We start from the raw sequence: 27,502 nt of genomic DNA on the forward strand, positions 1-27,502 counted from the left end.
TTTTCAGAATACTTGGCCAGCTTTCCTAAGCACAAAATTGAAGAAGATAAAAGGGACAGATGTCAGACAATAATAAGGAATGCATTTATCCTGCACATGGAAGTAACTATAGAAGAAGAAGTGTGGAATGCCAAATGCTGAAAAAAACTAGGTAACTAGGTATGCCAGTTTAAGTTTGCCCTTTTAAATTCTGCCTCATATTCACAGACATTATGAATAGAGATGACTGATTCTGTTTACTTTTCTGGTTTTTGAATTGAGGGGGAAAGTCTGTTGAAAAATAGGAACCCCATAACTGAAAACAGAAACTCCAAATTACCTGGAAACAGAGAGCTAATATGTGGAAGAAAATGCTTTTCAACTATTCCTTCTCTTGAAGAACAGGCCGAAGCAGAAGATGGTACTGAAATTGCACTGAAAGTGAAAGCTCTGTATATATAAATAAAATAGATATTTCCCATTTAAAAAAAAAAAAAAAGTTGGAAACTTTTTGACCACTTTTCAATGATAGATTTTATTGTGATCCTGGCCTCTCCTTTGGAGCATGTGTTGGGGGAAAAAAAGATGAAGACAGGAGGCTGCAGGAAGAGGATGTTCTCTATTAAAGGAATGAGACTGGAATTCAAGAAAGCTAGCTTCTAGCCTGGCTTGACTGTTGACCTTGTTTTCTTAATTACTGAATGCTTTACTTTACAAGCTTCCCACTCAATTAGTTTTCTGAATGCTCAATGATTATGTTGAAACTTTTGCTGTTAGATCACTTCATAGCAAAAAGACACTAGACATACCTTTTTTTTTTGCTATAATTTTCAGCGTTGTTTAACCACAGGGTCGTGCCGTGTATGTCCATATATATTTGTACGACGAAGAGCAACAGGAAAATCACCACTGAAAGACAGCACTTTCTTCTATCTAGAATGCATGCATACCTACCCAGATATAAAGCTGCTTTTATTGTTGAAACACTGCCCTTGTAGCATAGATCTGAAAATCCAGGCTCAGGCAGGTAAACAAGGGGAAATTCAGACTTGCTCAGACACTCCATTGGTGCACAGTAATTTGCTGCTACTTTTTTTGCCAGGGACCAGTAAAGGATCTTCCTGACAAGAAGATATTTCCTGATATCGTAAGTCATTTTCTGTATACAAGACTATAGGAACAGGAAATTAAAAACATCTCTGTGGCATACAGACAGTAGTTGGTCTTCCCTAGATATAAATTCCACCCCACTTTTAAATGCACTAAATATAAAAAAAACCCCTATTTTCTACTTCTAACTTATCTATGCTTACCTACAGCATCATATACCCCACTTTACTTCCTCATTGCATACAACATCGTTGCTTAGTGACAACTCAGGGAGCTCCAGTGACTTTTCTGAATTCCAACTCTGGAAAGTTAAATTGCAAGCAGCTGGCATTTCTACTTGCAAGAAACTCTGCAACCAGAAAAAAAAAAGAAACCCGGCCTCTACAAAAGCACATTGTTATGAAAAGAAAGGGAATGTTACGTTTTTTTGTTTTTTTTTTAAACAACAAAAAACCATGTTCTGACACTAGGAGTGGCTTTGGGTACCTTTGTTTGATTGCATGCTTTTTCTCAGCTCAAGATTTCTGTATCAAATGTTCATTTTACAAACAGATATATTTTGGGGATTTTAATTATCAACCCTGAAAATTCAACTTGACACCTGGGAATTAAGCTACATTTTCTCTCTTGTGAATCATCAGCAATAAAGATTCTTAAGATACAATCTCTCTCTCATATAACACCTCTCAGTGTCTTAAAATTATACCTTCAGAGACACCTGTTCAGCAATTTTTCCAGGTTTGTACATGTGTAATTAACTGAATACTGCTGTGATCAGAATTATTGAACAGTTCTGGTGAGGATGTATGCAACTAAAAAAAACAATAATAGTAATAAAAAAACCTCACACTCTTAACTTGACACTGCAGAAAGCATGAAAACAAATATGTTGCATTTTAGGTAATCTTTTTACAGATTGAGAGTTTACACTTCTAAAACTTCAAACATATTTAATGTGTGAATATTTTCTATTATCCCCATATTTGTAAACCCCAAACAAATTTGTAAAATATATTTAAAACGTCTTTGTTTCACTTTAACATACACCATAAAACACATAACATTTTGCTAATTTTGAAAAAATGAAATCAGTTTTTGTAGGAGAAATTTACTGTTTTCACACATATATTACTTGGCAGATGTCTAGAAAGACATGAACCTACTCTCTCAGATAAAAAGCTATGCTGGGTATTTTTGGAGTGCTCTGCCCAAAACAAAACAAGTTTCCCAAATCCCTCTTTTTCATGATGTTATGTCCCTTTCTAAATTATAATAAACAGAGTACAGCTATAGATTTTCTTTACATTTAAGACTAAGTGCATACTACTCAAATTACTGTTTTGAAACCATTTTGACCAACTTTCTCTTAATGAGAAGACTGAGACGATGTCCTTAAGGTAAAATTAAGAAACTCAAATGAAGTAGAAGTTGTGTCACTTATTGCTCTACTTGTAGAGACAGGCAAAATTTTATTTTACTTTGGTAAGGGTCACTATACCCCTCGAGTAGAAAGGGGGTATAGGGGAGGAGCCCCACAGAAGACCTCAAAATCGACCCATGCTAACCTCAGCATACTCTAAGCAGGTACTACCACCTTACATTATATCTCTTTTCATCTACATCAAGTCATGGGAGGAGAGATTTAAAGTGAGAGATCAAGACACCTGCTGCGCGTTCCAGGGCGCTCTGCCCTATCAGGCTCGGTATGTCTCTTCCCTCACTTCGCCTCCCTCTCTCTCCAGGACCTCCAATCAGGCCATTTACAAATCCAGGGCCTTAACTAACCTGCAATGAGGCTGCAAAAAGATTTCTCATCTTTGGGTCACTATGAAAAGTTTTACTGTGGCAGAGTGTGAAAGCCAACAGACAGCCATGCCCTGTGTCATTCCACAAATGCCCAAATTTGTGGCTGAGACAAAAAGTGGAATTTGTATGGTAAACATCTCTTTTAAAGTGGAGAGTGCAGACAACCTAAAGCTGCTCACATTTTCCACCTGCCCCAGGCATGCATTACTGGGACTCCAGGGGCCAAGTCCTACCCAGCGCATAAAGAATCGAGTCCCTGAAGCCCTGGGAGCAACTGCCAAGTTTTCCCCATCTGTAGAGGCATGCCCTGAGTCAGAATCCCCAGGCATGCCTCAGCAAGCTGAGAACTCTGCGTTTCCCCCATTTGCAGAGACAAACCCAAGTGTTTTCCTGCAGGCTTGAGCCCCTGCCACTCACACTGCCTGGCCCCTCTGCAAGGAGATAAGCATTGTAATATATCAATCAGTTTTTGAAAGTGGGCATCACTCAACTTGCAAATACTATGGAAGGGGAGCTTCAGTCTCCTGAGAGGTGCTTTGAGATTGTACAAAGAGGTACAGGTGCTGGTTGCCGGGGCAACCGCAGTTGGTCAGCTGACCAGAAGGGGGCAGGGCCTGACCTATATAAATACAATCCAGGCTGAGGCCAGGGAGGCAGTTCCCCGCTAGCAGCCGAGGAAGAGGGCGCTCTGCTGGAGTAAGCAGAGTAGAGAAGCCTGATGGCCTGAGCAGCTTCTGTTCAAGGATACCGGGTGGAAGAAGCCCTGGTAGGGATTTGAATGATGGTTAGCCAGTTGGCTTAGAGTTTACATTGTAGCCCAGGGGCTTGAGTTTTCTGTTTGTAGTTTTATAAGACCGGAGGACCGGGTGAGGCTAATAGGGGCTGGAGGAGGCCTCATAAGGGCTCCATGGTAGTGTGGGGACCCCAGTGCCAGAGAGGACACAACTGACCCTAGCCCTGAGAAGGGGCGCAGAGGATTGGGGGCCAGGTAAGGCCGAGGCTGCCTGAGCCCCACAGGAACTTTAGACCCAAGAAGGGGATCTGGGGGCCAGGCATGGCTACGGTCACCTGAGTCCCAATTGTGAGAAGGCCCCGGAGCGGGCACGGTCGCGAGAGAAGGCCCCGGAGCGGGCACGGTCGCGAGAGAAGGCCCTAGCGTGCATCGGTGAGAACACAGGCAACCGCAAGAGAGGCCACGGAGCGTCCGCGGGGAGCACGGGCAACTGCGAGAAAAGAGGCCAGGGAACGTTCATCAGGGCGTGGGGCAACCATGAGAGAAGCCAGGGAATGCCCGTGGGGCGCAGGCCCTAAGGCGAGCCAGAGAGCATCCGTGAGGGTTCAGGCCATTGCAAAAGAGGCCAGAGAGCCCGTGAGGGCCTGGGCCAGTGTGAGACAAGCCCAGGGAACCCATGAGGGTGCGGGCAATTGCAAGACAAGCCAGGGGGCACCCATAAGGGGCCATTGTGAGAGGCCAGAGGGCCCGTGAGGGCCTGGGCCAGTGTGAGACAAGCCCAGGGAGCCCGTGAGGGCGCGGGCAATTGCAAGACTAGCCAGGGGATGGCCATAAGGGCGTGGCAAGGGATCGACCACACAATGTCCAGTACATCTGCGAGGCTTGGGGTGTGGTACAGGGGTGGTAGGAGCCACACATAGCCCATAAGGCTGGGGTGCACAAAGTCAGTCAATACAGAACAGGGGCCAGGATACACCAGAGCACCGTGTCCAAGGGGACAAAAAGGCAGCCTCCTTTATAAAATACCTAACATCAAAGATGTGGCGGGCGAGAGCGAGGGTGCTTTATCTCGGACTTGGAACGGTAGGAGGCGTCTGAAGAGATCACGGCCACTCCTAGGACCCTGTCCCGTGACAGATTAAAAAAGGTTAAGAGCCACTGCTTTGGCCGTCTCCTATCACCCCTTAAGAGTTTCCCCATACCTTGCAGTTTACTTAGCCAACTTAGAAACATGCAAAGGAAAACAAACTCCAACAAACACAATCTAATCTTTCCAGGATGTCTTCCTTCCCTCAACCTACCAGCCTCCATCCTCAGACCCTCTGGGTTTACTCATCTTGATCAGACATCCTCTGGGAGCACAGTAGCAGGAGCAGTGAGCAAAGTCATTCCCCAAACTTGGCAACACTTGATTTGGGGAAGAGACTGGGAGCAAGGGTAGCTGCTTACCTACCTCTCCTAGACTGGTTCAGGAATGGACTGAAGCAGTTATCAAAACTCTCTGCCCACTCCCCAGATCAGGAATCCCCAGTCAGGGGAACTGGTGGGGGGGGCTTTGCCACTCCCACCCTGGAGCAGACCAAGAAGGGACTGCACAAGTGTTCTTTCTTACAAGGGATTTTCTGTAACAAGGGAGGGGGTGTTTTTCCCTCAGAAGAAACTGGATGAACTCTTGTATACTTCAAGTTTCTACCAGAAGAGTAGTCATTCTCCTAGTAGAAACATAGGGCATTTTTACATACACTTCAGGGGTAGGCATGAGGGGTGCTTTAATTAGAGAGGCTCTGAGAGCCACTTTGATTAAAGTGCCCACCGCGACTCATGTATCCACGTCCACACGCTTCAAAATGGTGGCAGGGGTGCTTTAAGTAAATCTTGTGGAACGAGTTTTAGTTAAAAGCACCCCCACTGCCATTTTGAAACGTAGGGATGTTGATACATGAGATGTGAAGGCCGGCTGGAGCACACCAATTAGTACATGCCAGCAAACTCTATTAATCTTGATTAAATTACAGCGCGTCAGAGCAGCCTCCCCGCACATATACAGGCACCCCTTATGCCTGCATCAAAACAAGATGACAGCTCTCAGAACCTCTTAAGATAAGCACTTTTCAAGACAAGAAAGTAAACAGATTCAGCAAGGAGAATGTCTATTTACCCTCTTCAATGACATGCAGTTATCTCCCTACTAGATGTATATCTCCACTCTCTGGAAACACAGCTGCCTGAGGGACAGTTACCCTATAGTCAGTAGCATTTCCCAAGGGGAATGGTGACAGCCTGATTACCAACACCTGTGGTGTCTTTGGTTGTCTGAGCCAAGATTTTGAGCCTTGTCTTGCCAAGTGCTTAGCAGGGTACATTTGCTCTGTCATAAGGATCCAATTACTGTCAACAAAGTAACACAAAGTGCAACATAATAATAAATTCCTCTACAATGAACATAATTAATCTAGGGCTAAGAAGCAGAACATTTAAAAAACAGAAGGCCTAGGCTTTTCTTTGTTTAACTCTACTCTATCACCCCCATCCCTTCCCCCACAAAAAACAAAACAAAAGTATATAGTTAAAAACAAATACTTGTAACAAGACTTAAGCATTTTGAAACTGACAGAGGATAAATAAAGGAAAGGAGGAAAGACTTCTGTCTGCACCTTCTGTTCTTTTTCTATATACAAGAGCCTGATGTTCAGAAGTGCTGAGCATACACAATTTCAGCTCAAGTCAGCAGGACCTTCTGGTGGCCTGGACATCAGGAAAAAAAAAAAAAAGAGTCCTCACATGCCTTCTATGCAACTATTTCTTCTGCTCTTTATTTGCTTCCAAAGTAATCCTGACTTCTGCAAAAATATATCCTTTTTGAAGGTGCTGGCCACTTGATAGACAGACTGTTTTCAATGTGTGCTTTAACTGTGAACTATTCACTTTTACTGTAACATATTTAGAATATTCTGCATGGGATTGATCACCAAAATCACCTTTTTCTTTTTCTTTTTTGGCTTAGACCTATTTAGGGTATGAACCAATTTCAAGGAAGGCCTTTAATAACCCATTACAAATTTTAGAATACAGAATGCCCATTATTATAAAGCAGAGTTCACATCTAGTTACTTTTCTAAGTCAATTTTCTACTTTTCTAAAAATTAATACCTGACAGTCTGTGTTACATTTTACACACCCCACTTTTACTTACAAATAAGAAGAGCACCAATCTTTTGCATTCTTAAAGTAGCCAGGCAGAGATCGACAAGAAGACAGAAGTAGTTTATACACAGACAGCTACTGAGGCCGCCAGCTACTTCTGGTTGTATAAATTGTTTCAAAGGTCACACTACCAAGTTTCATGAAACCAGCTGTACAGCTTTTTTCTACTGGTGTTAGAACAAATTAGAACTTTGACAATTTAGAGTTTTGTTTCCTAAGAGCAGTGGGAAAGTACGAGTCTTTCTTTACCATTGTTATTGAGTTTTGTTTTCTTTTAAAATTCAAATACTTTTATATTTCTACTAATCCTGAAAACATAGGGTAGGGAAAATAATTTAAAAAGCATGGCATGTTTAAATGCAACTGTAGCAGGGGCCTAGCCCAGTCCCACACTCACTGGGGCAATGATTGCAGTGGCACTTCACAGTCCTTGGGATCCCAAGTCATCCTGGTGGTGGGCAAGGAGCCCACAGACAGGCAGTATGCCCCCCTGCATGCTTGCTACCCAGGCAGGGTAGAGAAGTGGCGAGAGACGCACCTCCCCTGCATACCCTGGGCAGGGCTGAAAGAAAGAAGCCAGGCTCCGCCCGGACCCGGAGCCTGGACGGAGCCAAGCATAAGTGGTTACCATGCCCAGCACTGCCTAAAGCTGGGAGGCAGCAGCTGCAGCCAGTAATGAGCCCCGCGAGGGCTCTTAGCACCTGGCAGCAGCCATGGGGCATGTGGGGGCACGCAGGGGTCTGCGTTGGCTCAGATCAACCCAGAACTTCCCTTATAGGGCAGTGCAGGCCCCAGAAATGGGGACATCTCACTGGAGACCAACTAGACCCAGGCTCCCACAGCAGGAACGTGACCACCCTGAGGACACTGGATACCAGGTACTCGCAAGGACCTCATGGGAGTTCACAGTACCCGTGGTCCCAAAGGCCCAATACAGGCTCACTCTGTGAATTAGGCTTGTGACTGGGCGCAAACCCTGAAGGCCTCAGCTGCCTGAGAAGGTAGACGCACACACTACAAAGCCAAAAATTAGGTCCACAAGTAGACATCAGAGATAACTACTTATGTCATTTGTTTTAGTAATTTCTATGTGCTATGGACATCTTTGGTAACCAGAGCTTGGCCAGTTCATTTTAGTCCTAGGCTGCTTTTTCTCACATTGAACCTTTTCTCCTGCCATGTGAAGACAGGCACCTGAGAAGCACCTCAATCATCACTGGAACACCTGAGTGGAAAGGGGTTGGGTGTAAAGGAGGCAGAGCCCCACAGAAGATGCTTAGACACTGAGACTTGTGCCCATCTCAGCAAACTCCATACAGTCACCTCCTGATATTCTTGTCATTAACATCAAATTGCGGCAGGTGGAATATTGAGATAAGGGGGTGAACACAAGCTGAGAGCGCAGCACCTGGGCCCCACCATGGTGTGGCCCTTAGCCCAGGTCCCACTACAGTGACTGAGTATGATCAGTATGTAAAATATTTTTTCTAACACTATGAGGGCTGGACATTGGAAAAGTAAAAAGAGAAAGAGAAAGAGAAAGAAAAAAGTAATTTAAAGTTTTATAACATTGATTAAAGGTGTTTGCCAGCTTATAGCTCTAAAATACATACTTTATTATTTGTAAGTTTTCATTAACAGAAGAATGACAATGGTATGTGTAAATGAGAGCCTACAGAACCTCCAAAAGGTCAAGTCCAATATAGTATTTGACGTTCTCTGGAGTCAATTACCAACCCCTTTCTGAGAGAAAAAAGCCAACTTGCATATATTTGTATCCAGCTGAAGGAGTTTAGTCTCTATACTATTCCCACTTTTCAGCCTCCAGAAATAATAAAACAAGTGTATCTACCTACATTGTTTCTGTAAATGCGATCTTTTCAGTAACATATTTTGCAAACCTAATGCTGGCTTATATAGCACATTTCATTCCAAAGTATCCTAAAGTCTTTTCAAATTTAGATTAGCGGAATATACACGTGCCCACTACTCTGATGCAGACATAGCCAGGATAAAATACATGAATTATTTAATAAACTACAGCAGCCCACACAACATTTAGGACAGGAAGTGAAGCAAGAGGGAGTATCACATGGAACACAGGCATAATGTAAAGTGTCAAAATGGAGTAAGAAGACCTGCACCTACATGCCTTGTTCTTTAACTCTGAAACCTGAACTGCATTCACAGAATATCAGGAACCTTTGGTTGAACCTAAAAAGTTCTGAGAAAACCCTGGTCATTTGAAATTTGGTACCCAGGTTACCAAAAGGTTGTAGAAACCAATTAAAGACTCACATCTCCTTTTTAAAACTAACCTGGTGCTCCAAACCCATATTAGCAGTCCGAATACAAAGCTGATGGCTTGCTTCTTCAGTATCTTTCTTTCCCTTCATTTATAGATTTTCCTAATAGCTCATCTAATTTATGCCTGGATCCTGAAATAAAATCTACTTATGAGGAACTTTATGCCCATTGCTCCACAAAAAATTCTTATTTAACACCATGAAAATAAAAAATACATGATATTTTACACCTTGTTTACAAGTGTAATCCTGTGAAGCTAAACACCATAATTACTTATGAGAACCACTGAGATGGTTTGGGAAGATTTTTAATTTTTTTTTTTTTTTAATGAAAATGGAAAGAACAAATTCCATTATGTCAGTGTGCATGCATCATAGTTTTAATTGCTCTTCATGAGCCAATTTCTCCAAAAGAAAAATTGTTTTGCTTTTGTAGACAAGTTTCTAATTTGTCATCTTTCAAACTAAAGACAGCAGAGTATTCTAGCATCATTTTTTACCATAGCAGTAAATGGAGGTGATCTCATCTCTTTGGTGATATGCTATATTTCTGCATATCTAAGCCAATTACTTCTCTTCTTCCCCTCCTTCTGCCTTAACACATTTCACCCTTGTGTTCATTTTCTGTTCACAAACAGCCTTAGAGGTTTTCTGAATTCCTGATTCTCAAATAATTCCACTATATCAAAACATGGTGTTACATTTTTCTCTAGCTATGTTCTCTTACATTTTTCCAGGCTGTTTCAACCTATTTCCTACCTTTCAGATGCAGAATTAGCTACAACTGTAATTCTGCATGCTGCCACCTAACCCTCCCCAAACATGCACACACTTCCCCTAGATCATCAGCAAACCATCAAAACAGTTAAGATGACTCTGCAACCAAAGCCCAGTGGCCACAACCTGCAACCTCACCAGAGTGCTGTTCAGCCTCATAATACTTTGTTTATTGTTTTCATTGCCAGGTTTTCAGTCCATGTGACAATGTCAGTTAATTTTCTTAAATAAGGTTACTGTGAATTTTGTCAACTATGATTGATTTTTTTTCTTTAGACAACAATTATTTCTAACACTCCTTGTTCTTCATGAGTATGTAGTGCATTACCAACCCTTTCTCTCTGTACAACACAATATTATCACAGCCTTGATTTAGTAAGATACTTAAAACATGAGCCTAATTTTAAGAACATGGGTATTCCACATTTGAAGGCAAGTGGAATTATATGCTTATAGTTCCAAACCCATATGCCTCAATTCCTGCTGAACTGGGCTCCAAATCTGCTGCAACGCAGGTATTTATATTTGCAGGGGAAAGGGAAATATTGTCCCTACGTGTTGAATCATTAACAAATGAAACATTTATTCTTCGTTTATGGTGCAAAATTATTTGTGAATAGGTGGATAAATGCCAGGTAGTTAGGAAAAATGTGTGTAAATTCAAGAATTTCAGATATTACAACAAAATGAATATTAATCTAGAAATCTGCTTCAAAATATATGTTGTTCATTATAGGCTATTCATTGTGTCCCACATGACCGCTTAGCAAGTCTCAGTCATCTAAATTAAGAGTCATAGGAATATTAGTATACTTAGACTTTAATTTTGACGAGTATTTTATTGCTTCCTATGCCATACACAGCACATGCTGGATAAGCTCACAATATAAAAGTACAAAACAGATCCTGCACCACCTAAAATGAAGTGCTAATACACTAAACATTCAAACAATCCATATGATGAAAATATATATATATATATTTGTTTTTTCTAAATACTTTCAAATGATAACAATATATTTGAATACAGCACGGCTAATTCACAAAAAATGTGGGATCAGTAAGGAGGGAGGAGAGTTATGACAAGTGCAGTGTATAGCATACTAATTAAAATGCTAGTAACAGTGCAAGCCAGAACCAGAATACCAATAGCAAATTGCAAAGACTTACAGAGTGTTCAAATTCTTCAGTTTCCGAAAGGTGCCTGCTGGAATTTCTTGTATTCTGTTAAATCGCAAATCCCTAGGGGGGAAAAAAAAGAAAAGGAAACTTGATCATTATATCTTACTTCCTAATAGTGAATCTGAGGGGGGTTGTTTCACTTTTAACAGGTTATACAGATGCACCTCTAGATCCTCCTCCTACATTCACACTAGATCAGAGTTCCTGTGAGGGAAGAATAGAGAGCCAAAGCTGTGGTTTGTACATCAAGGCCATTAAACCTAGGGCCCCCACCACAATAGCACTTTACTCCCCATTGTGTATGTCTTGATGGAAATGTGGGAAGAGCTACTAGTATGGTACCATCTATGAAGGTAGGTGACTTCAATGATACATTCTTTGGAAACTATCTGACTGACACAGGGCAATCCTCAACATGACAAATTAAGAATGTACACCTCACCACAGGCCTATCAGCTTGGGCTACTGCAAAGGCTACATGCCGTTTCACGTGACAAATACATTTATCAGAATTCTTTTCCCTAGTTTTATAAAGATTACAATTAAAAAGAGAAAATAAAACAAGTATGGAATGCTTTATACTCTGTTTATACTAGAAACTGGAATAAAAACCCATTACAGCAACTGAACTAAAAAGCCAAGTAAATAAAAACAGGAAATTGCCTGGCTCTGTTATCACAATCACAGTCTCAGATTTCTTTTTTTTTTCAAATGCATTCAATAAGTTTTTCTCTACCTTCAATGTAGCAGGAGATTTACTATTTTTAGACAAAAAGTACTTGAAAACCTGCTGAAAGAGCAGCTCCTGTTCACAGGAAGTATCCGCAACCTTGAATATGGTCCAATTTGCATCATTTTAACAATTAGTACTGAACAAATATATTGTAGGGTAATAAACAATGGTTTCCTCTAAAAATACCAGAATGGTGAAAGGCAATGACTAAAGTTGTACCATTCTATATACTTTGATTCTAAAATGTTTCTTTTATATCATGTCACATAAGTTGCATCTACATTTTTTCATTAGCCCTACTTGTCTCATACTTCATTCCTACCTCACATCTGAATATCAATATAGCTCTGAGGCAGATCTCTTTTATTAGACCAACTCAAATAGTTGGAAAAATTCTTCTTAGCAAGCTTTTGCCCTTCCTCAGGCTGAGGAAGCATCTGCAAATGATCTGTGCTCTTCCTGGATCGAGTGGTAAAGCAGTCAGAAGCCAGTACATATGCAAGAAAGCCAGTCAGTTAAAATGTAAATTGAGGTGGTCAAGTACATGAGACAGAGGGTTTACCTAGAGAGTCAGATATCAGGCAGGTTAAAATGTGTCATAAATCCAATGTCTATATTTAGTCCATGATTTTTTGTATCCAGTAGGTAGATGAAGTGAAGTTTGTGGGCTTGTCTGTGAAAGGTATTTTGTTAATTCGCTTTGAGGATTAGAACTGAGAGATTGGAGAGAGAGTGGTTTTCTTGTGAGATATGTGCCCCCACAGGTAATTAAGTATCCTTGTCTTCGATAGATTTGCTGTGCATTCATTTTGGTGTGTGTGCAGTTGTTGTTTTGGAATATAGCTCTGATGTACAGGAAGCCTGTAGGATTAGGAAGGGTCAGTCTGAACTTTAACTCAGAAATTAAATAGCTTCTTAGGATGGCTATCTCCCATAAAGAGCAATTAGAGGGATGTCTCCATCTCCCTCTTTCATTTCTACATGTGTTGATTTTCTGCATTTTTCATGCAGGCATGCTCTTTTCACAAACTTTATTTTTCACTTGGTTGCTAAGTTTCAAGAGAGACTACTCATCCAAGTACAGAGTGAACTCCTTGACAACTTCTAACCACAGTTAACCGATTCTCAATGATTAGGGACAGCACAGCAAATCTCTTCTGAGGGAGCGAAGGAAATGTGCAGTGCTGCAATTGCTAGATTTTTTTCCCTTTTATTTTAACACACCGGCATTCTACTAATACTGATAAAATGCCCTCATGGAAACCATCTGGGTGAAACTGAACAGAATCACTGTTACAGAATGAACTTTCACAGAAACAATGATAAAGGACAGAAACAGGGCGGGGCCGTCAGACTTCATGATCTAACAGGTCCCTTCCGACCCTAACATCTATAAAACTATGAAACATGCAACCACCAGCGAGGGAAAACTTTTCACAGAACAACTACTTACTTTTCGACCCCAAGGGAGGTCTATACAATACCTTCCAAAGACAGGCCTTAAAACAAGAATTCATTACTTTACTGAACACTAAAAGCCGTGGCCTGAACAGAGACTGTTGTGCTTTATGGCTCACTGCAATTTACCTTCTTTCCTCACTATCCTCTCTCTACTTCACAAGTAATAATGACCTCCTTTCCTTTGAAACCATCTTTTACTTTTATACAGGCAAAAGTCAGGGCAGTGTGGCATGTTATAAACCAGTGATTGTCATACCACTCTGGGGTGCCCGAAGATCCTTTCAAGGGTGCCACAGGATGCCATGCAATGCTAGCACTGCTGGTTTGAAAACAGGATTCACAACATAAAACCAGAGATTTCAAACAGTAGTAAAAAGATTCTGCACTGTTGTGATCTTTCCAAGAAAAGAATTTCTCTACTATTTTTCTGTAGGCAAAAAGAAAGCTAGTGAAAACAGTTGACATTTACCTAGGGATGCCTTGGGTCCACAAAAGGTTAAGAACCCCTGTTATAAACTAACTCATTCAGAGAACCAAGAGCTTATGTAGGCTACAACCTACCTCATCAGATGCTATGTCTGGACTATCAGGGCATGTCCCCACAAGCATACATATGTGGTTTGTGATGCTGCAGACCCATCTGTGCTGCCACACATGGAGGCATTCACCATGCTGGAAATTTGCAGCGCGGTAGGTTTTTCTGACACCGGGAGATCCTGGTGTCAAAAACCCATTCCAGAAAAAAGCGGGGTAGTGCACTTTGCAGCTTGCACGGTTTAAAATTAGAACCTGGCTGGCCAGGGACATGCTCTGGCTGCCAGTCAAGCTCTGCATGCCTGGATCACTGCTGCTGGAGTCCTGGGAGGCCCCCAGGAGCCCCGATAAGACTGCAGGCATCAGTTTCCCTTACCCTACCAGGGCGACTTGTCATGCGCCAGAGCACACATGCAGGGGAATTGCCCATAAATATGTGCTGCTGCTAGTTGTCCCTGGGGAATGCAGTTTCCTGCTCATGGGGACATGCCTCAGAAAGCAGAGGTACTAAACACAGGAATAACATCATAGAAAATTAGGGATAAAAGGGAACTCTAGTCCAACCCCCTGTTCAAAGCAGGACCATACCCAACTAAATCATCCCAGCCAGAGCTTTGTTGAGCCGGGTCTTAAAAACCTCCAAGGATGGAGATTCTACCACCACTCTAGGTAACCTACTCCAGTGCTTCACCATGGTCCTAGTGAGAAAGTTTTTCATAATATCCAACCTAAACCTCCCTTGCTGCAACTTGAGACCATTGCTCCTTGTTCTGTCATCTGTCACCACTCAAAATAGCCTAGCTCCATTCTCTCTGGAACCACCTTTGAGGTAGTTAAAGGCTGCTATCAAATCCCCCTTCAATCTTCTTTCACCCAAACTAAATAAGCCCAGTTCCCTCAGCCTTTTCTCAGAAGTCATGTGCCCCAACCCCCTCACTATTTTTGTTGTCCTCCAGTGGACTCTCTCCAATTTGTCCACATCCTTTCTATAGTGAGTAGACACAGTACTCCAGATGTAGCCTCACCAATGCAGAAGAGGGGAATATTATTTCCCTTGATCTTCTGGTAACACTCCTACTAATGTAGCCCAGTATCCTGTTAGCCGTTTTGGCAACAAGAGCACACTGTTGACTCATATTCAGTTTTTTGTCCGCTATAACCGCAGGTCCTTTTCTTCAGAGCTTCTGCTTAGCCAGTTGGTCCCAATCCCATAGCAGTGCATGAGATTATTCTGTCCTAAATGCAGGACTTTGTACTTGCCCTTATTAAACCTCATGAGATTTCTTTTGGTCCATTCCTCCAATTTATCTAGGTCACTGAATCCTAGCCCTACCCTCCAGTGTATTTACTACACCTCTCCCTTGGTGTCATCCTCCCCAACTTGCTTAGGTTGCAATCCATCCCTTCTTCCAGATTGTTAATGAAAATACTGAACAAAACTGACCCCAGGGCTGACACCTGGGGCATTCCACTTGATACCACCTGCCAAGTAGACATTGAGCCATTGATTACTGCCTATTAAACCTGATGATCCAGCCAGGTTTCTTTCCCCCTTAAAGTCCATTCATCCAACCCATACTTCCTCAGCTTGGTTGCAAGAATGTTGTGGGAGCTGGTATCAAAAGCCTTGCTAAAGTCAAGATATATTATGTCCACCGTTTTCCCCACATCCACAGAGCCAGTTATCTCATCATAAAAGGCAATCAGGCTGGTAAGGCATGACTTGCCCTTGGTGAATCCATGCCAACTATTCCTGATTATTTTCTTCTGCTCCAAGTGCTTAGAAATGGATTATTTCAGGACCTGCTCCATGATTTTTCCAGGGACTGAGGTGAGGCTGACTAGTCTATAGTTCCCTGGATCCTCCTTCTTCTCTTTCTTGAAGATGGGCACTATATTTGCCCTTTTCCAATCATTCAGGACCTATCCAAATCACCGTGAGTTTTCAAAGATAATGGCCAGTGACTGAAATCACATCAGCCAATGCCCTCAGCACCCTTGGATGCATTGCATCTGGCCCCATGGACCTGTACATGTCCAGCTTTTCTAAATAGTCCCTAACTTGTTCTTTTACCACTGAAGGCTGCTGACCTCTCCAAACTGCGCTGACCTTTCTATGATTCTAAATTCATTTAAATACAAAGGATAGGGAAAGAGAAAGAAGGGGGCACTGCCAAGAGAGATGCAAGTCAGTTGAATAGATAAACAAAGAACTTGAGGGACACAAGGGTACTAAAAACTAGTCCAGGTAATGGGCTAAGAATAGAGAGTCTCTATTCAGATTCTACTTAACAGTCTGTGGATGATTCTTGTTCTGCAATATCATGATCAAGTTAGTTTTTGAAGTTTGTTGTTTACAAACAGCTGCTCTAAGATCAGTAATGGATGTCCATGGAGGTTATAGTATTCTGCCACAGGCTTTTGTGTCTTTCTGATGTCAAACAGATGTCAAATCGGTGTCCATTCACTCTTTCTCATATAAAATTTCTGCTTGTCCAATGTAAACATCAAGCTGTTTGTCTTTTACTTGTTTTCTAACTACTTTTGACATCTTACCTTTGCTCCACAGATTCATTTTCCTCTTACCCTTCTTCAGGTAACTGTTTCCATTTACATAATGAAGTCTCATAAAAGTAATTGTTTTACCTAGTATTTATCTTGGACTGTACCTCACGGTGGAAGGGCACTTTGTGCCTAGAACTGTCTATAACATCTTTTATTAAAAAAAAAAAATCAACAAACCCTGCTTCTCACATATTGCCCTAGACTCTTACAGCCACAAGCAAAGCTCTCAAACCCATTCTAATTTCAACAAAAATAGTTTTAGTTTGCTTTCTTGGCACACATGCATATACATTTTTAGGGTGAATGGGTAGAGAAACATCAAAATATGCAAAACAAATTAATTATTTCAATTTTTGAGGCCACTTGTGATATAGAATCTATGCATCTTTTGCATTGAAGTGTTTTTAAGAAATAAAAGGTTTTTTTAAAGAGTAGTTCCACTGGAATATGAAAAAGAAGGAGTTATTTAAGTGTGAGGACAGTTGAGATGACAAAAAATGAAAGCAAGATGTAGAAAAAAGAAATTTAATTGAACTGGAATGAGAACCAGACTTTTTTTAAAAGAGCAAGTACATTGGATGAGCTTCCAAAGTTAATGTGTGAACTTCTTCAGTAGTAAAAAATGGTTCTGAAGGAAGAATGCTTATTTTCATTCATTCATTATAGTGCTTTGGGTTTTCTCCCTGATACATATGGATTTATCAAAGACATAAACCAGGTAGTCGTCTAAGTCCTTCATCCTGACAGTACTGCACCCCTTAACAAGTTTTGCCTTAAATGCAAAATACAAGCCATAATGAAAAGCTTTTACCATAAATGCATTTTGCCATTATTGCAAGATAAAAAACATAATGAAAAGGACCCCCTAGGTCCTTGCTGCATGATACGTTTAAACAATTAATTGGTTAATTCAGCAATACATTTAGACCAGTCACATGTGCAAAGTAATTATCGCATGATAAAAAATGACTTGCCAGCTATAAAAGGAACAACTAGCTATAAAGTTAGCGCTTGAAAACGTGTAACAACGCTAGACCTGGTTTCTATCTAGCTTTAATCTGAACATGTAGCATGGCCCTTAAGTTGAACGTTAACCCTACCTTATATCATTCTTAACTAAATCTATAGGCAAGAAAGGAAACCATTAAATTGTGAAATACAATTACACAGAAGTTACAATGTTGACAAAAAAGAATATAGGTTTCATAAAGGCTACTGTCATGTCTCTACTGCATAAAACAGATGCCCTTGCATTAGTATTTAATTAGCCTATGCATGCCATTCTGCAGCAACTAAGGTAACAAATGCAAGTAGTGAACAGAGAGGTAACTCAAAATAATTGCTTTTGACAATCCTAATTTTCTAACACTCAAACTAATCATACATGATGACTACCAGGCAGAGAACAGTAAGGTTATAGGGACCTATATTGAAGAGTTACTAGCCCAAACTGACAGCTTCATTATTCTTCCTCACATGACCAGGTGTCTGTCTCTTTTTTTTCAATTAGCCCGGCACATAGAGAAAGAGGAATCAAATTACAGAACTACTGACAGGGGTAGAGAATGTTGCTGATATTTTCTTAAATCCTCAGTTTTCTAGTCTAAAGGGTCTGCAAGCACAGACAAGATGCAATGCTAGCTAATCTGGCTAGCACTGCAAAACCCAATTTCCAAGTCTTCAGGGGCTTTGTGCTGGTATCTGTAGTAGAACCACAGCTTGCTGTAGGTTGAGCTGAACTGGAATAACAGGCTTGTTGGTATTTCAATACTTTTGCTAGCATGTGTGTACACTACTGCTCTCTACTGGATAGAATATAAAATAAATTCAGGGGTGTAATTAGATTGCCATCTACTGGGTAAAGATTATACATCTGAAAGGCTCGAGTGGAAGAGTACTGATAGCTTAGTGGTGATTAAAGCACTAAGAACTCAGCTTTTCCATGTATTAGAGCAGTGTGCTAGACAGATGTGCATGTTTCTTAGCCTATATTTTTAACCATAACGTTGTTTGAGAAATTTAAATAATACAGAAAATTCCCAGAGTATACCAACACATATCTAGATCTACTACACTGTCAAACAGTTCTTTTTCAGTGCCATATTTAATATAATTAAATGCAATACTCTTTCAAGGGCATCTTCGTGGAATAGGGACATCTCTATATTAATGGGCAGGTGTGTTTCCTAGGATTTCCAGGAACTCTCTCTCCAGATTTGATGGTAGCCTGAATTCAAGCAAGTTCCCATCAGCTGTTTTTCTCCACAGTTTTACTATATTGCTCTGTCCCCACCACTCCCCACACCATCCCTTTCTTTAATAGATGCAAGAATACACTGAGATCTGCATAACAACAAAATACCAACTGCTTTCCATGAAGAAATCTTATTCTGTTTTCCCTGCTTCCATCAGTAACATGTTTAAAAAACAAAGCAAGAGAAATTTAAATCAATTCCATACCAATACTGAAAAAAAAATTCTGACAAAGGTGCAGACTGAGAAATATGTGGTCAAGAATCTCTAGCATAACAAAATTGGGGGAGGTCAGAGAGCAAGACAGCGAGTGAGCACAAGACAGAGAGAGCAAGTGGGAAAGAAACTTGAGTTGTTAAGCGTTTACTATAAGAATATTAAAAACAAAAAGTTGAAATTGCAAAAATGTATATAGCCCTCCCAGGGGCTGAGCATGAAACATGTCAGCAACAAAAATACCATGTATTAGGATGGAGGTGCCACCACATGTTGGATAGGCTTGTAGGGTGGTCTGCAGCTGTTGAGCGAAGGGTGGGTATAGCTCTGGAAACTGCACCTCAAACTGCTGACAGCTAAACTCATGTTGTGTGTGTGTTATGGCAGATTTGGATGAAAACAGCAGGGATGGTAGCCCCTTCTGAGGGCATGAGGCCTGCCAAGTTTCAAGGAGATAGGTGCAGGGGTTTCTGGGAAATTGCACCTCAAGCTGCTGACAAGCAAAACTCATGATGTATGACTTTTATGCGTGTGTTTTGGTGCGCCCTCACTGGCACTGGAGCCTCTACACAACATGGTAGTGTGCCCCAGTGAGGCTTCCTCCTCCCCTACAACCTCAGTCCAGTCCACCACTTTAAACAACAACAGGTAATAACTTAGTAAGCAGCACAGTAGCACCTCAGTCGCACCTCAGGCAGCGGCTGGAGAAGAATGCAGGAGCTTCTTCTCCAGCAGCTGCCAGAGAGCATTCCCTGCCAGCCCAGCCCTGGGGCTTAGATGTGCCCAGGGGCCTGCCTCCTTCCAGGCAGCTGACTGGGGACAGGTGCTAGGGGTGTTGGTCTCAGGGCATGGCAGTGGCAGACAAGATTATTTGGGACAATCTGGTATCTTTTAGTAGACCAACTGAATAGAGAAAAATATCTTAGCAAGGTTTCGGGTTGAAAAACACTTAGTCAGGCTGAAGAAGCACCTGCAGTTGGTTTGTCTGCTGTTAATAAAGAAGCCAGCGGCTGGCATGCAATGCAGTAAAAAAACCCAGTCAGTGAAAATGGAAATGGAGGCATCAGGGGGTGAGGGACAGGCTCTTAGATAGACAACCTTCCAGAATCTGACTTCCCAGGTACCTCTCCATTGACCCATCTCCCCTCCAAAGATGTCAGTCTTCCCCCCACTCCCCCTCCCTCTGCTCAGTTTCTGTTCCCCTGAAAGACTGCCTTCTGAATCTCCAAATCTTTTCTGAATTGATTCAGAGGCTCCAAATCAATTCAGAGGTTTGGGGTTTTTTCCTCCCAATTCAATTCGGATTTAGTGACTTGGCCTCTGAATTGGGCCGAATCTTCTCCAAATCAAATCACAGACCGAAACTTCATGTACCCCTAGTTGCTGATAAGCCCAGAGGAATTTGAGGCTTGCTAACCTTCTAGTTTATTTTTAAATTTAAAAAAAAAATTAAAAATGTATTAAAACAGTTGCACAGTTCTTAAAAATCCAACTCTCTGACATTTTCCCACAGCCCTTCTCAGAGGATAAAAGATTCCACACTTCTTTTCATAATCTCAGGAAAGGAGTGGGTTGAGTTTTTGGCTTCACCCCAAGTCCCCCTTTTCAAAACCCCATTTTCTGAAAAGGCACTGAGGAGCCCACCGTTTTGGGTTGAGCAATTTTCAATAAGAGGCAGAAATAAAAAGGTCCTACCAGTGTTTTTAGAGCAATTCCTGCCTCCTCCACTATTCTCTCTTTCTAAGAAACAATATTCTGGCAGTCAACAGACAGTTAAACTTAGGGTAACTTTCAGGAATATGCCAACAGAGATTTTTTGGGGGTCAATACTAATGGCAGATAATTAACAAGCCATATCAGCCAATACTGATCCAATTGCCAATATACAGCAAGGTAGCTTGGAAAGCAGCATCCAGCTGGTAAATCTGTTGGGGTGGAAAGGGTGGGAGAGGGAAGGGGAATGGGGGGGGGCAAAGAGATCAAAGCCCCTGCAGTGAGAGAGAGTGGGGCTGGGGCAGGGGCAAGTACAGGACAGAGCTGAATGCCTCTTCACTCCCTCCCTCACCACAGGGGCCTCAATCTGCCCCCCTGTATGCCCCTTCCCCCCAACAGAATTACCAGCCAGATACTGCTGTGCAAGCTGCTGGGCGGGCCGCATGTATCCTATGGCTACACGCATGCATGCAGCATTTATTAGTGACATTATCGGGCACGTCAGTCAGAAAAGGCCGATTGCTAATAATGTCAATTTTGCTTTTATCGATGCCGATATGATATGAACCGATGTATCGGTGCCCCTCTAGTAACTTTACCATAAATGTTCATTTTAACCAACCTGATGAATTCAATGGAGAATTATAATCAGTATTACAGAATTTCACAAGTAGCTAAAAAACTCCTATTACATTCCAAAGCCATTTAGAAATATTTTTATACAACCCTAGCTGGCTTCATTGTTATTTAAAAGCATAGGCCTTTTAAATGGTTTTCTGTCCAAGGGAACAGGGGAAATAGACACTGCCCTGGTTTCACTTCACAGATTCCTTAGGCTCTTTCAAGCAAAGATGCCTCAGAGAATGCTAGGGTGAAGGAAAACTATGCCCACATAATTTAAAAATACCATTGTTGTGCACTAATTTCCCTAACTCCAGTGCTGGCTAGGCCCTCACTGTCAAAAGGGAGTTTCAAAGGGCAGTGCAAGCTGGAATGGGTTTCACCGCCTGTCCCTTTAACAGGCTTCTTAGAGTTAGGCATAGTGACCTTTTCTGCAGCTCTCTCCACAGAAGAAAAAGGACATCTATTCATGGCATACCATACCATCACTATACATCCAAGCCAGCTATGTGTACATAGAAGGAGCCTGAGAACCTAGTCAAAGGAGATTAACAGTGTAAAGAGATTAAGTTTTCTCCATATTTTCAATGGGGAAAGACTTCTTTTGCCCACCCCCTGGATTCCAGGATGAGTTTTTCCCATTCTCACTTACTCCTGGCAAAACAGAGTAAGGTGATGGGGAAGCTTCTTCATTTCCACCACACCCATCCTCCAAAGAGATCTAAAGCAAGACAGAAAAGGACAGAGGTTTTGCACCTCTCTCCTCATACATACAGAGGGCAATACAGAGAACATTGCTGCCTGCAAGATTTGAATCTTGTTTTTCTTCTCCCTACTGTTCTGCTTTGTTCAAGAGGAAAAAAAAAGGAAGGTGATATTAGCAGGTGGACTCAGTAGAATGCAGCCCACCACAGCACTCCAAAACCAAGTTTATCAAGTTTAAACAGAATGCAACTCTAAGGAAGTTTGCATTATTGTTCCTAGCTTCAAATAAAAGATACTCAAGCATGGTCAAAAAGTCAGTAAGAAAATAGTAAATGCATTAGGGAGACTGATATGGTGTCTCACTCATACCGCCCAACAAACTAGTTGCATGGTAAAAGATGTGAACAGCTGACTGGGAGGCAAGGGGGAACATAAGCAAAAGAAATGATGAACTCTGTCGTATTAATAAGACAAATTCCTTGGAGAGAAAAGTAAAGTTTACAAATGTCTCCAATATGTTTAAGAGTCTTCTTTTCTGAAGACAGAGAAACTGTAATGCAAGTTGTTTAACTGCAGCTCAGTATTGAGCTACTTTATCATGAGATGTAATGGCCATAACTCACCGCCGCAGAGTGACTCTCTACCCTCATTGATATATTATGATGTCACCATATTCAAAGTCAAACAATCATAGACTTTTTTTTTTCTGAAGGAAAGGGAAAGTTTCTCTTCCACTGAGTACAAAACAGCATTCAAGAGGTTTAGGTTCTAACATGTTTGAAAGACAGCAATCCTGAACTGATTTCTGCTAAGTGGACTCTAATTAGAAGAGTAGGCAGGAGATGCTACATTTATCAGGAGAGCCCTGTTGATAAATGCAGCTACTAACAGAAACTACATCCTCCTAATTGCAGCGCTGACAGACTGCAAATGACATTCTTTAGCTTTGCTTTCTTTCTTAAAAAACAGGTAAAGCTGAAAAGATGAAAACACTTTAGCAAAAGATCTTCTGTTCCACAACAGAGATGTGAGAGTTCAGACAGGATGTAGGCAGCTGGACCTGCAGACTGGCCCCTGAAAGGCAACAACAGGAGTTCAGCTGGGTGGGAGTGCAGGTTACTGAGGTGTTAGGTTGGGGTCTGTATCAATGGAGCAGAGATCTGAGAGATGTAGCCTGGGGTACAAGCCAAGGTCAGAAGCCAGGAGAATCAGGGAGCTGGTACCAAATTCCAGGGAAGATCCAAGAAGAGAGTCAGGAAAGCTAAAACCGAGTCAGGAGCCAGAATCAGATACAGCATTAAATACAAGTCTTGCTAGAGCAGAATGAGGTTGTTGTGAAGACATGCCTGCAGGTGTGTTTAAAGGGACTGAGTGGTGCTCTCAGCAGCCAGTTAAGTTAGCAGGGCTTGATAAGCTTCATCCCAGGGTACCGAAGGAACTAGCAGAGGAGATCTTGAAGCCCTTGGCAATGATCTATCTTCATGAAGTCATGGCAGGCAGGCCATGTACCAAAGGACTGGAAAAGGGTCTACGTAGTATCCCTCTTTAAAAAAGGCAAAATGCAGGACCCAGGGAACTATATACCAGTTAACCTCACCACAATAGCTTGAAAGTTACTGGAGCATGCACTCAGGAAGACCATTTGCAAGCCTCTGGAGGAAAAAAGGCTGATCATAAGCAGCCAGAATCGATTTCTGAAAAAAAATCATGTCAAACAAACCTGATTTTCTTTGGCAAAGCACCTGCTTGGATGGATGAAGGGAATGCTGTAGATACAGTGTACCTGGACTTCAGCAAGGCTTTTGACAGGGTCCCACATGACCTTCTCAAACAAACTGGAGAAATGTGGACTGGATCAACTAGTAGAAGGTGGACAGATAACTGATACAATAGCTGCAAGCAACGGGTAGTTATTAACACGTCCATGTAGGAATGATAGGAGATTTCAAGTGGCGTTCTACAAGGGTCTGCCCTGGGGGTCCTGCTGTTCAACATGTTTATTAACAATTTGGATGCTGCCACAGAAAACTTCTTGAGCAAGTCTGCAGACAACACAAAACTGGGGAAGATTAAGAACATGTTGGAGGGGATCTGAGCACAATTCAGAAGGCTCTTGACAGATTGGAAAGCTGGGCTAAAGCTAACTGGATAAAGTTCAGTGCTTACAAATGCCAGGTGCTACACCCTGGGAGGAATACGCAAGCCACAGATACAAAATGGATCACACCTGGCTGAATGGCAGCACTCTGGAAAAGGACTTGGGAGTCTTGGTAGATCACAGACTTAATACAGGTCTGTAGCATAATGCACCTGCACAAAAAATGAATGCAGTTTGGGGCTGTATCAATAGAAGCATTAGGTGCAATACACAGAAGGTGATGGTGCCTCTCTACTCAGCACTGGTTAGGCCTCATCTGGAGTACTGTGTGCAGCTCTGAGCTCCATGTTTTAAAAAAGACATGGAAAAGTTAGAGAGGTTCCAGATGCGGGTAACAAAGACAATCAAGGGTTTGGAAGGCAAGTCATATGAGGAGAGACTTGAACGAGCTACGTATGTTCAGCTTGCAGAAAAAGTGCTTAAGAGGGGACATGATAACAGTCTTCAAATACTAAAAGGACTTCCATGAAAAAGAGGGAAAGCACGGTTTTACTTTTGCTGCAGAGAAGATGCAGACCAGCAGCTTGGAGTTGTAGCAAGGTAAGTTAAGCTGCATATCTGGAAAAATGTCTTTGTTGTTAGAACGGTGAACCAGCTGAACAGACTGCCTGGTGAGGTTGTGGACTCTCCATCACTGAAGGAATTCAAGAAGATGTTGGGCAGCCACTGGTTGGACATGACCTAGGCATTGCTACCTTACATAGGTCTATTTTATACCTTGGTTATTTCCCATGCTTTTGGGCTCTGCTGATTGCCTCACCCTTTCCCCCATTTTTCTGCTATATGATTCAGGGTGTTTTTAAGCCCTCCCAGAGGCATCGGGTATTGGCTACAGTGAAGGCTGTGAACTTTGACTAGGGCATACCAAAGTTCTTGCTGGGAGCAAAGGCACCTAGAGGGTCTGGCCCCTTTGCTCAGGGTCAAATTGACCACCATATCTGAGATCAGGAAGGAATTTTACCCCACGGTCAGATTGGTATGGACTGTAAGGGGCCTTCTCTCTCTCTGTAGTGGGGGTATGGGATCTCTTGAGTTTATATTGACAACATTTTATAGAAGCAGGACATTGGCTTCTATGGTTCCCCTGTTTTACTTGTGGCAGGTTAGGGTGTTAGGTCTATGTTGTGTCAGCTTTGATGGTAGCCTTATGTAGTAGAGTTTAGATTATAACTGTATGGGATGGTTTGGACCAGAATGATCTTGCCTCAGGCAAGAAGTTGGACTAGGTGTCTTCTGGATGTCTCTTCCAGTCCTTCTTCTCTATAACTCTAATCCAGTCACCAAGAACTGGGGTAGTTACATTAGCCAAGAATCAAGGTCAGGTATGGAAGTTTAAGAGCTCAGCCCAGTTGGGCCTGACTGGCCAGAGGCCCCGAAATGAGATGGAAAACTAATGAATTATATGGGACATTTTTTTGAAAGACTGTTCCGAATCCACAGATCTAGCTACATATAAACCAAGATATTCCCTGGAAATCAATACAAAAAAGTTGGTGGAGTTTTCCGATTTTAACAATGAAAGCCTTCATCATTAACTCAGACTGGGACTCTCTACCATCTCCAATTTCAAGCTAAGCTTAAATTTGTATCACTAGTCAGACCTGAACACATATTGAAGACTATTCTATAAATTAAACATCACTCAAGCAAGCATGCATCATCAAAACACTTCTCTTTTTCTTACTCTGGAATAATCAAGAACAGGGAACATTGAGTTTTTTTATGACAAGCTCCCTCCTTCTGTGAGTTCTAACAATGCCAATTACTGCTACCTGCAAAGCTGTTTCAGATACCTACCCACTGCAAAGGGGAAGGTGAATGAATAACCAAGCTCCTTTCAGGCATGCCTCAGAGTGCTCTTTTGTTATTGTTTGCAAGGACCACACAAACAGTGGCACAGAAATAAAATGTTCTAGCCTCCTTCACCTCATTATCAATCCCCTGATCTATTCAGGTCTAACTATTCTGCTCCAGTTATAAATATACTATTGCCAAGATATTTAAAGCAACCAGAAGTTAGTCATTATAAACTTATTGCTCCTATAAGAGGACTACTGTCACAAGTTTGCACTATGGGACAGTTAGGTGTTTAAAAATAGTTGTTAACAGATTATAGATTTCATAGACATTAGGGCTGGAAGGGACCTCGGGAGATCATCGAGTCCAGCCCCCTGCCCAAAGGGCAGGAAGTCAGCTGGGGTCATAGGATCCCAGCAAGATAAGCATCCAATTTACTCTTGAAGGTGTTCAATGTAGGTGCTTGAACCACCTCCGCTGGCAGACTGTTCCAGACCTTGGGGGTTCGGACAGTAAAGAAATTCTTCCTTATGTCCAGCCTGAAACGGTCTTGCAGGAGTTTGTGAACGTTCGACCTCGTCATCCCTTGGGGCGCTCTGGTGAACAGACGTTCCCCCAGATCCTGGTGGTCACCCCTGATAAACTTATAGGTGGCCATCAGATCACCCCTGAGCCTGCGCTTTTCCAGGCTAAAGAGTCCCGTGGCTCTCAGCCTGTCATCGTAAGATCTGTTTTCCTGACCTCTGATCACGCGCGTGGCTCTCCTCTGGACTCTCTCAAGCTTCTCCACATCTTTTTTGAATTGTGGAGCCCAAAACTGGACGCAGTACTCCAGCTGCGGCCTCACCAAGGCCGAGTACAAGGGGAGAATGATGTCCCGGGATTTGCTCAAGAAACATCTATGGATGCACGCCAGCATTTTGGTCGCTTTACTAGCCGCAGCATCGCATTGCAGGCTCATGTTCATCTTGTGGTCAATGATGACCCCCAAGTCTTTTTCTTCTTCTTAAGCACATTTTACTTGTATAAAAGTGCTACCTGGGACCGTTTAGCCTAAAAATAATTAAATACATTCCTAATACAGCTTGTATAGTTCACTGTTGTATATATATGAAATACAGAGTGTTTTTCTACGCAATCTGAAGGTGGAAAGACACGGTACATGCTCAACAGTACTACCAGAAAGAGAATTTTAGGGAGCTGTTTACCAACCAATAAGGTTCATCAGCAGCAGTCCCCTCGTTTTCATTCAATTGGTGCAAAGCAGCGTTTAAGCATTCAAGTGAGTGACTAGAGGGTACTGGACATAAATAGACCTATATTAGCACTAAAGGAAATGAGAATCTTAGATTGAGGGTTATACTGTGATTTGGTTTACAGGAATTAAGGGCTGATTCCCTAAAACTCAGAAGCCAGGCCAGAACTGCATGGAAGCCAGAAAGGGGTCCTGTTGATACTGTTTTCCAGTTTCAACATTTTGTTATACTTGAATCCCAGCAGTAACATTCTGAACTTAGTAGAAATAGATTACATCTGTGTAAATTCCAAAATTTACTCTTAGCTTGCCAGCTGGCAGATCAAATATACTCTCAGGGTTTTGACTCTCCATCATGTCCAAATGGAGCTCAGAAAACACGGGGGTGGGTTGG

General features: G+C 42.0%; 1 protein-coding gene across 2 annotated transcripts in view; it reads right to left on the reverse strand.

Annotated features, from left to right (window-relative positions):
- Window positions 1-27,502, reverse strand: part of PXDNL (peroxidasin like) — a 344,128-nt gene that overhangs the window by 205,360 nt on the left and 111,266 nt on the right. For both annotated transcript variants that reach the window (XM_090039946.1, XM_090039947.1), the window contains exon 2: window positions 11,086-11,157. In XM_090039946.1, the coding sequence (XP_089896072.1) occupies window positions 11,086-11,157 (72 nt within the window). The remainder of the gene's footprint in view (window positions 1-11,085; window positions 11,158-27,502) is intronic.

This window comes from Crocodylus siamensis, chromosome 3 (assembly GCF_052110815.1).
Source record: "Crocodylus siamensis isolate JL-2025a chromosome 3, ASM5211081v1, whole genome shotgun sequence".
Lineage (NCBI taxonomy): Eukaryota > Metazoa > Chordata > Crocodylia > Crocodylidae > Crocodylus > Crocodylus siamensis.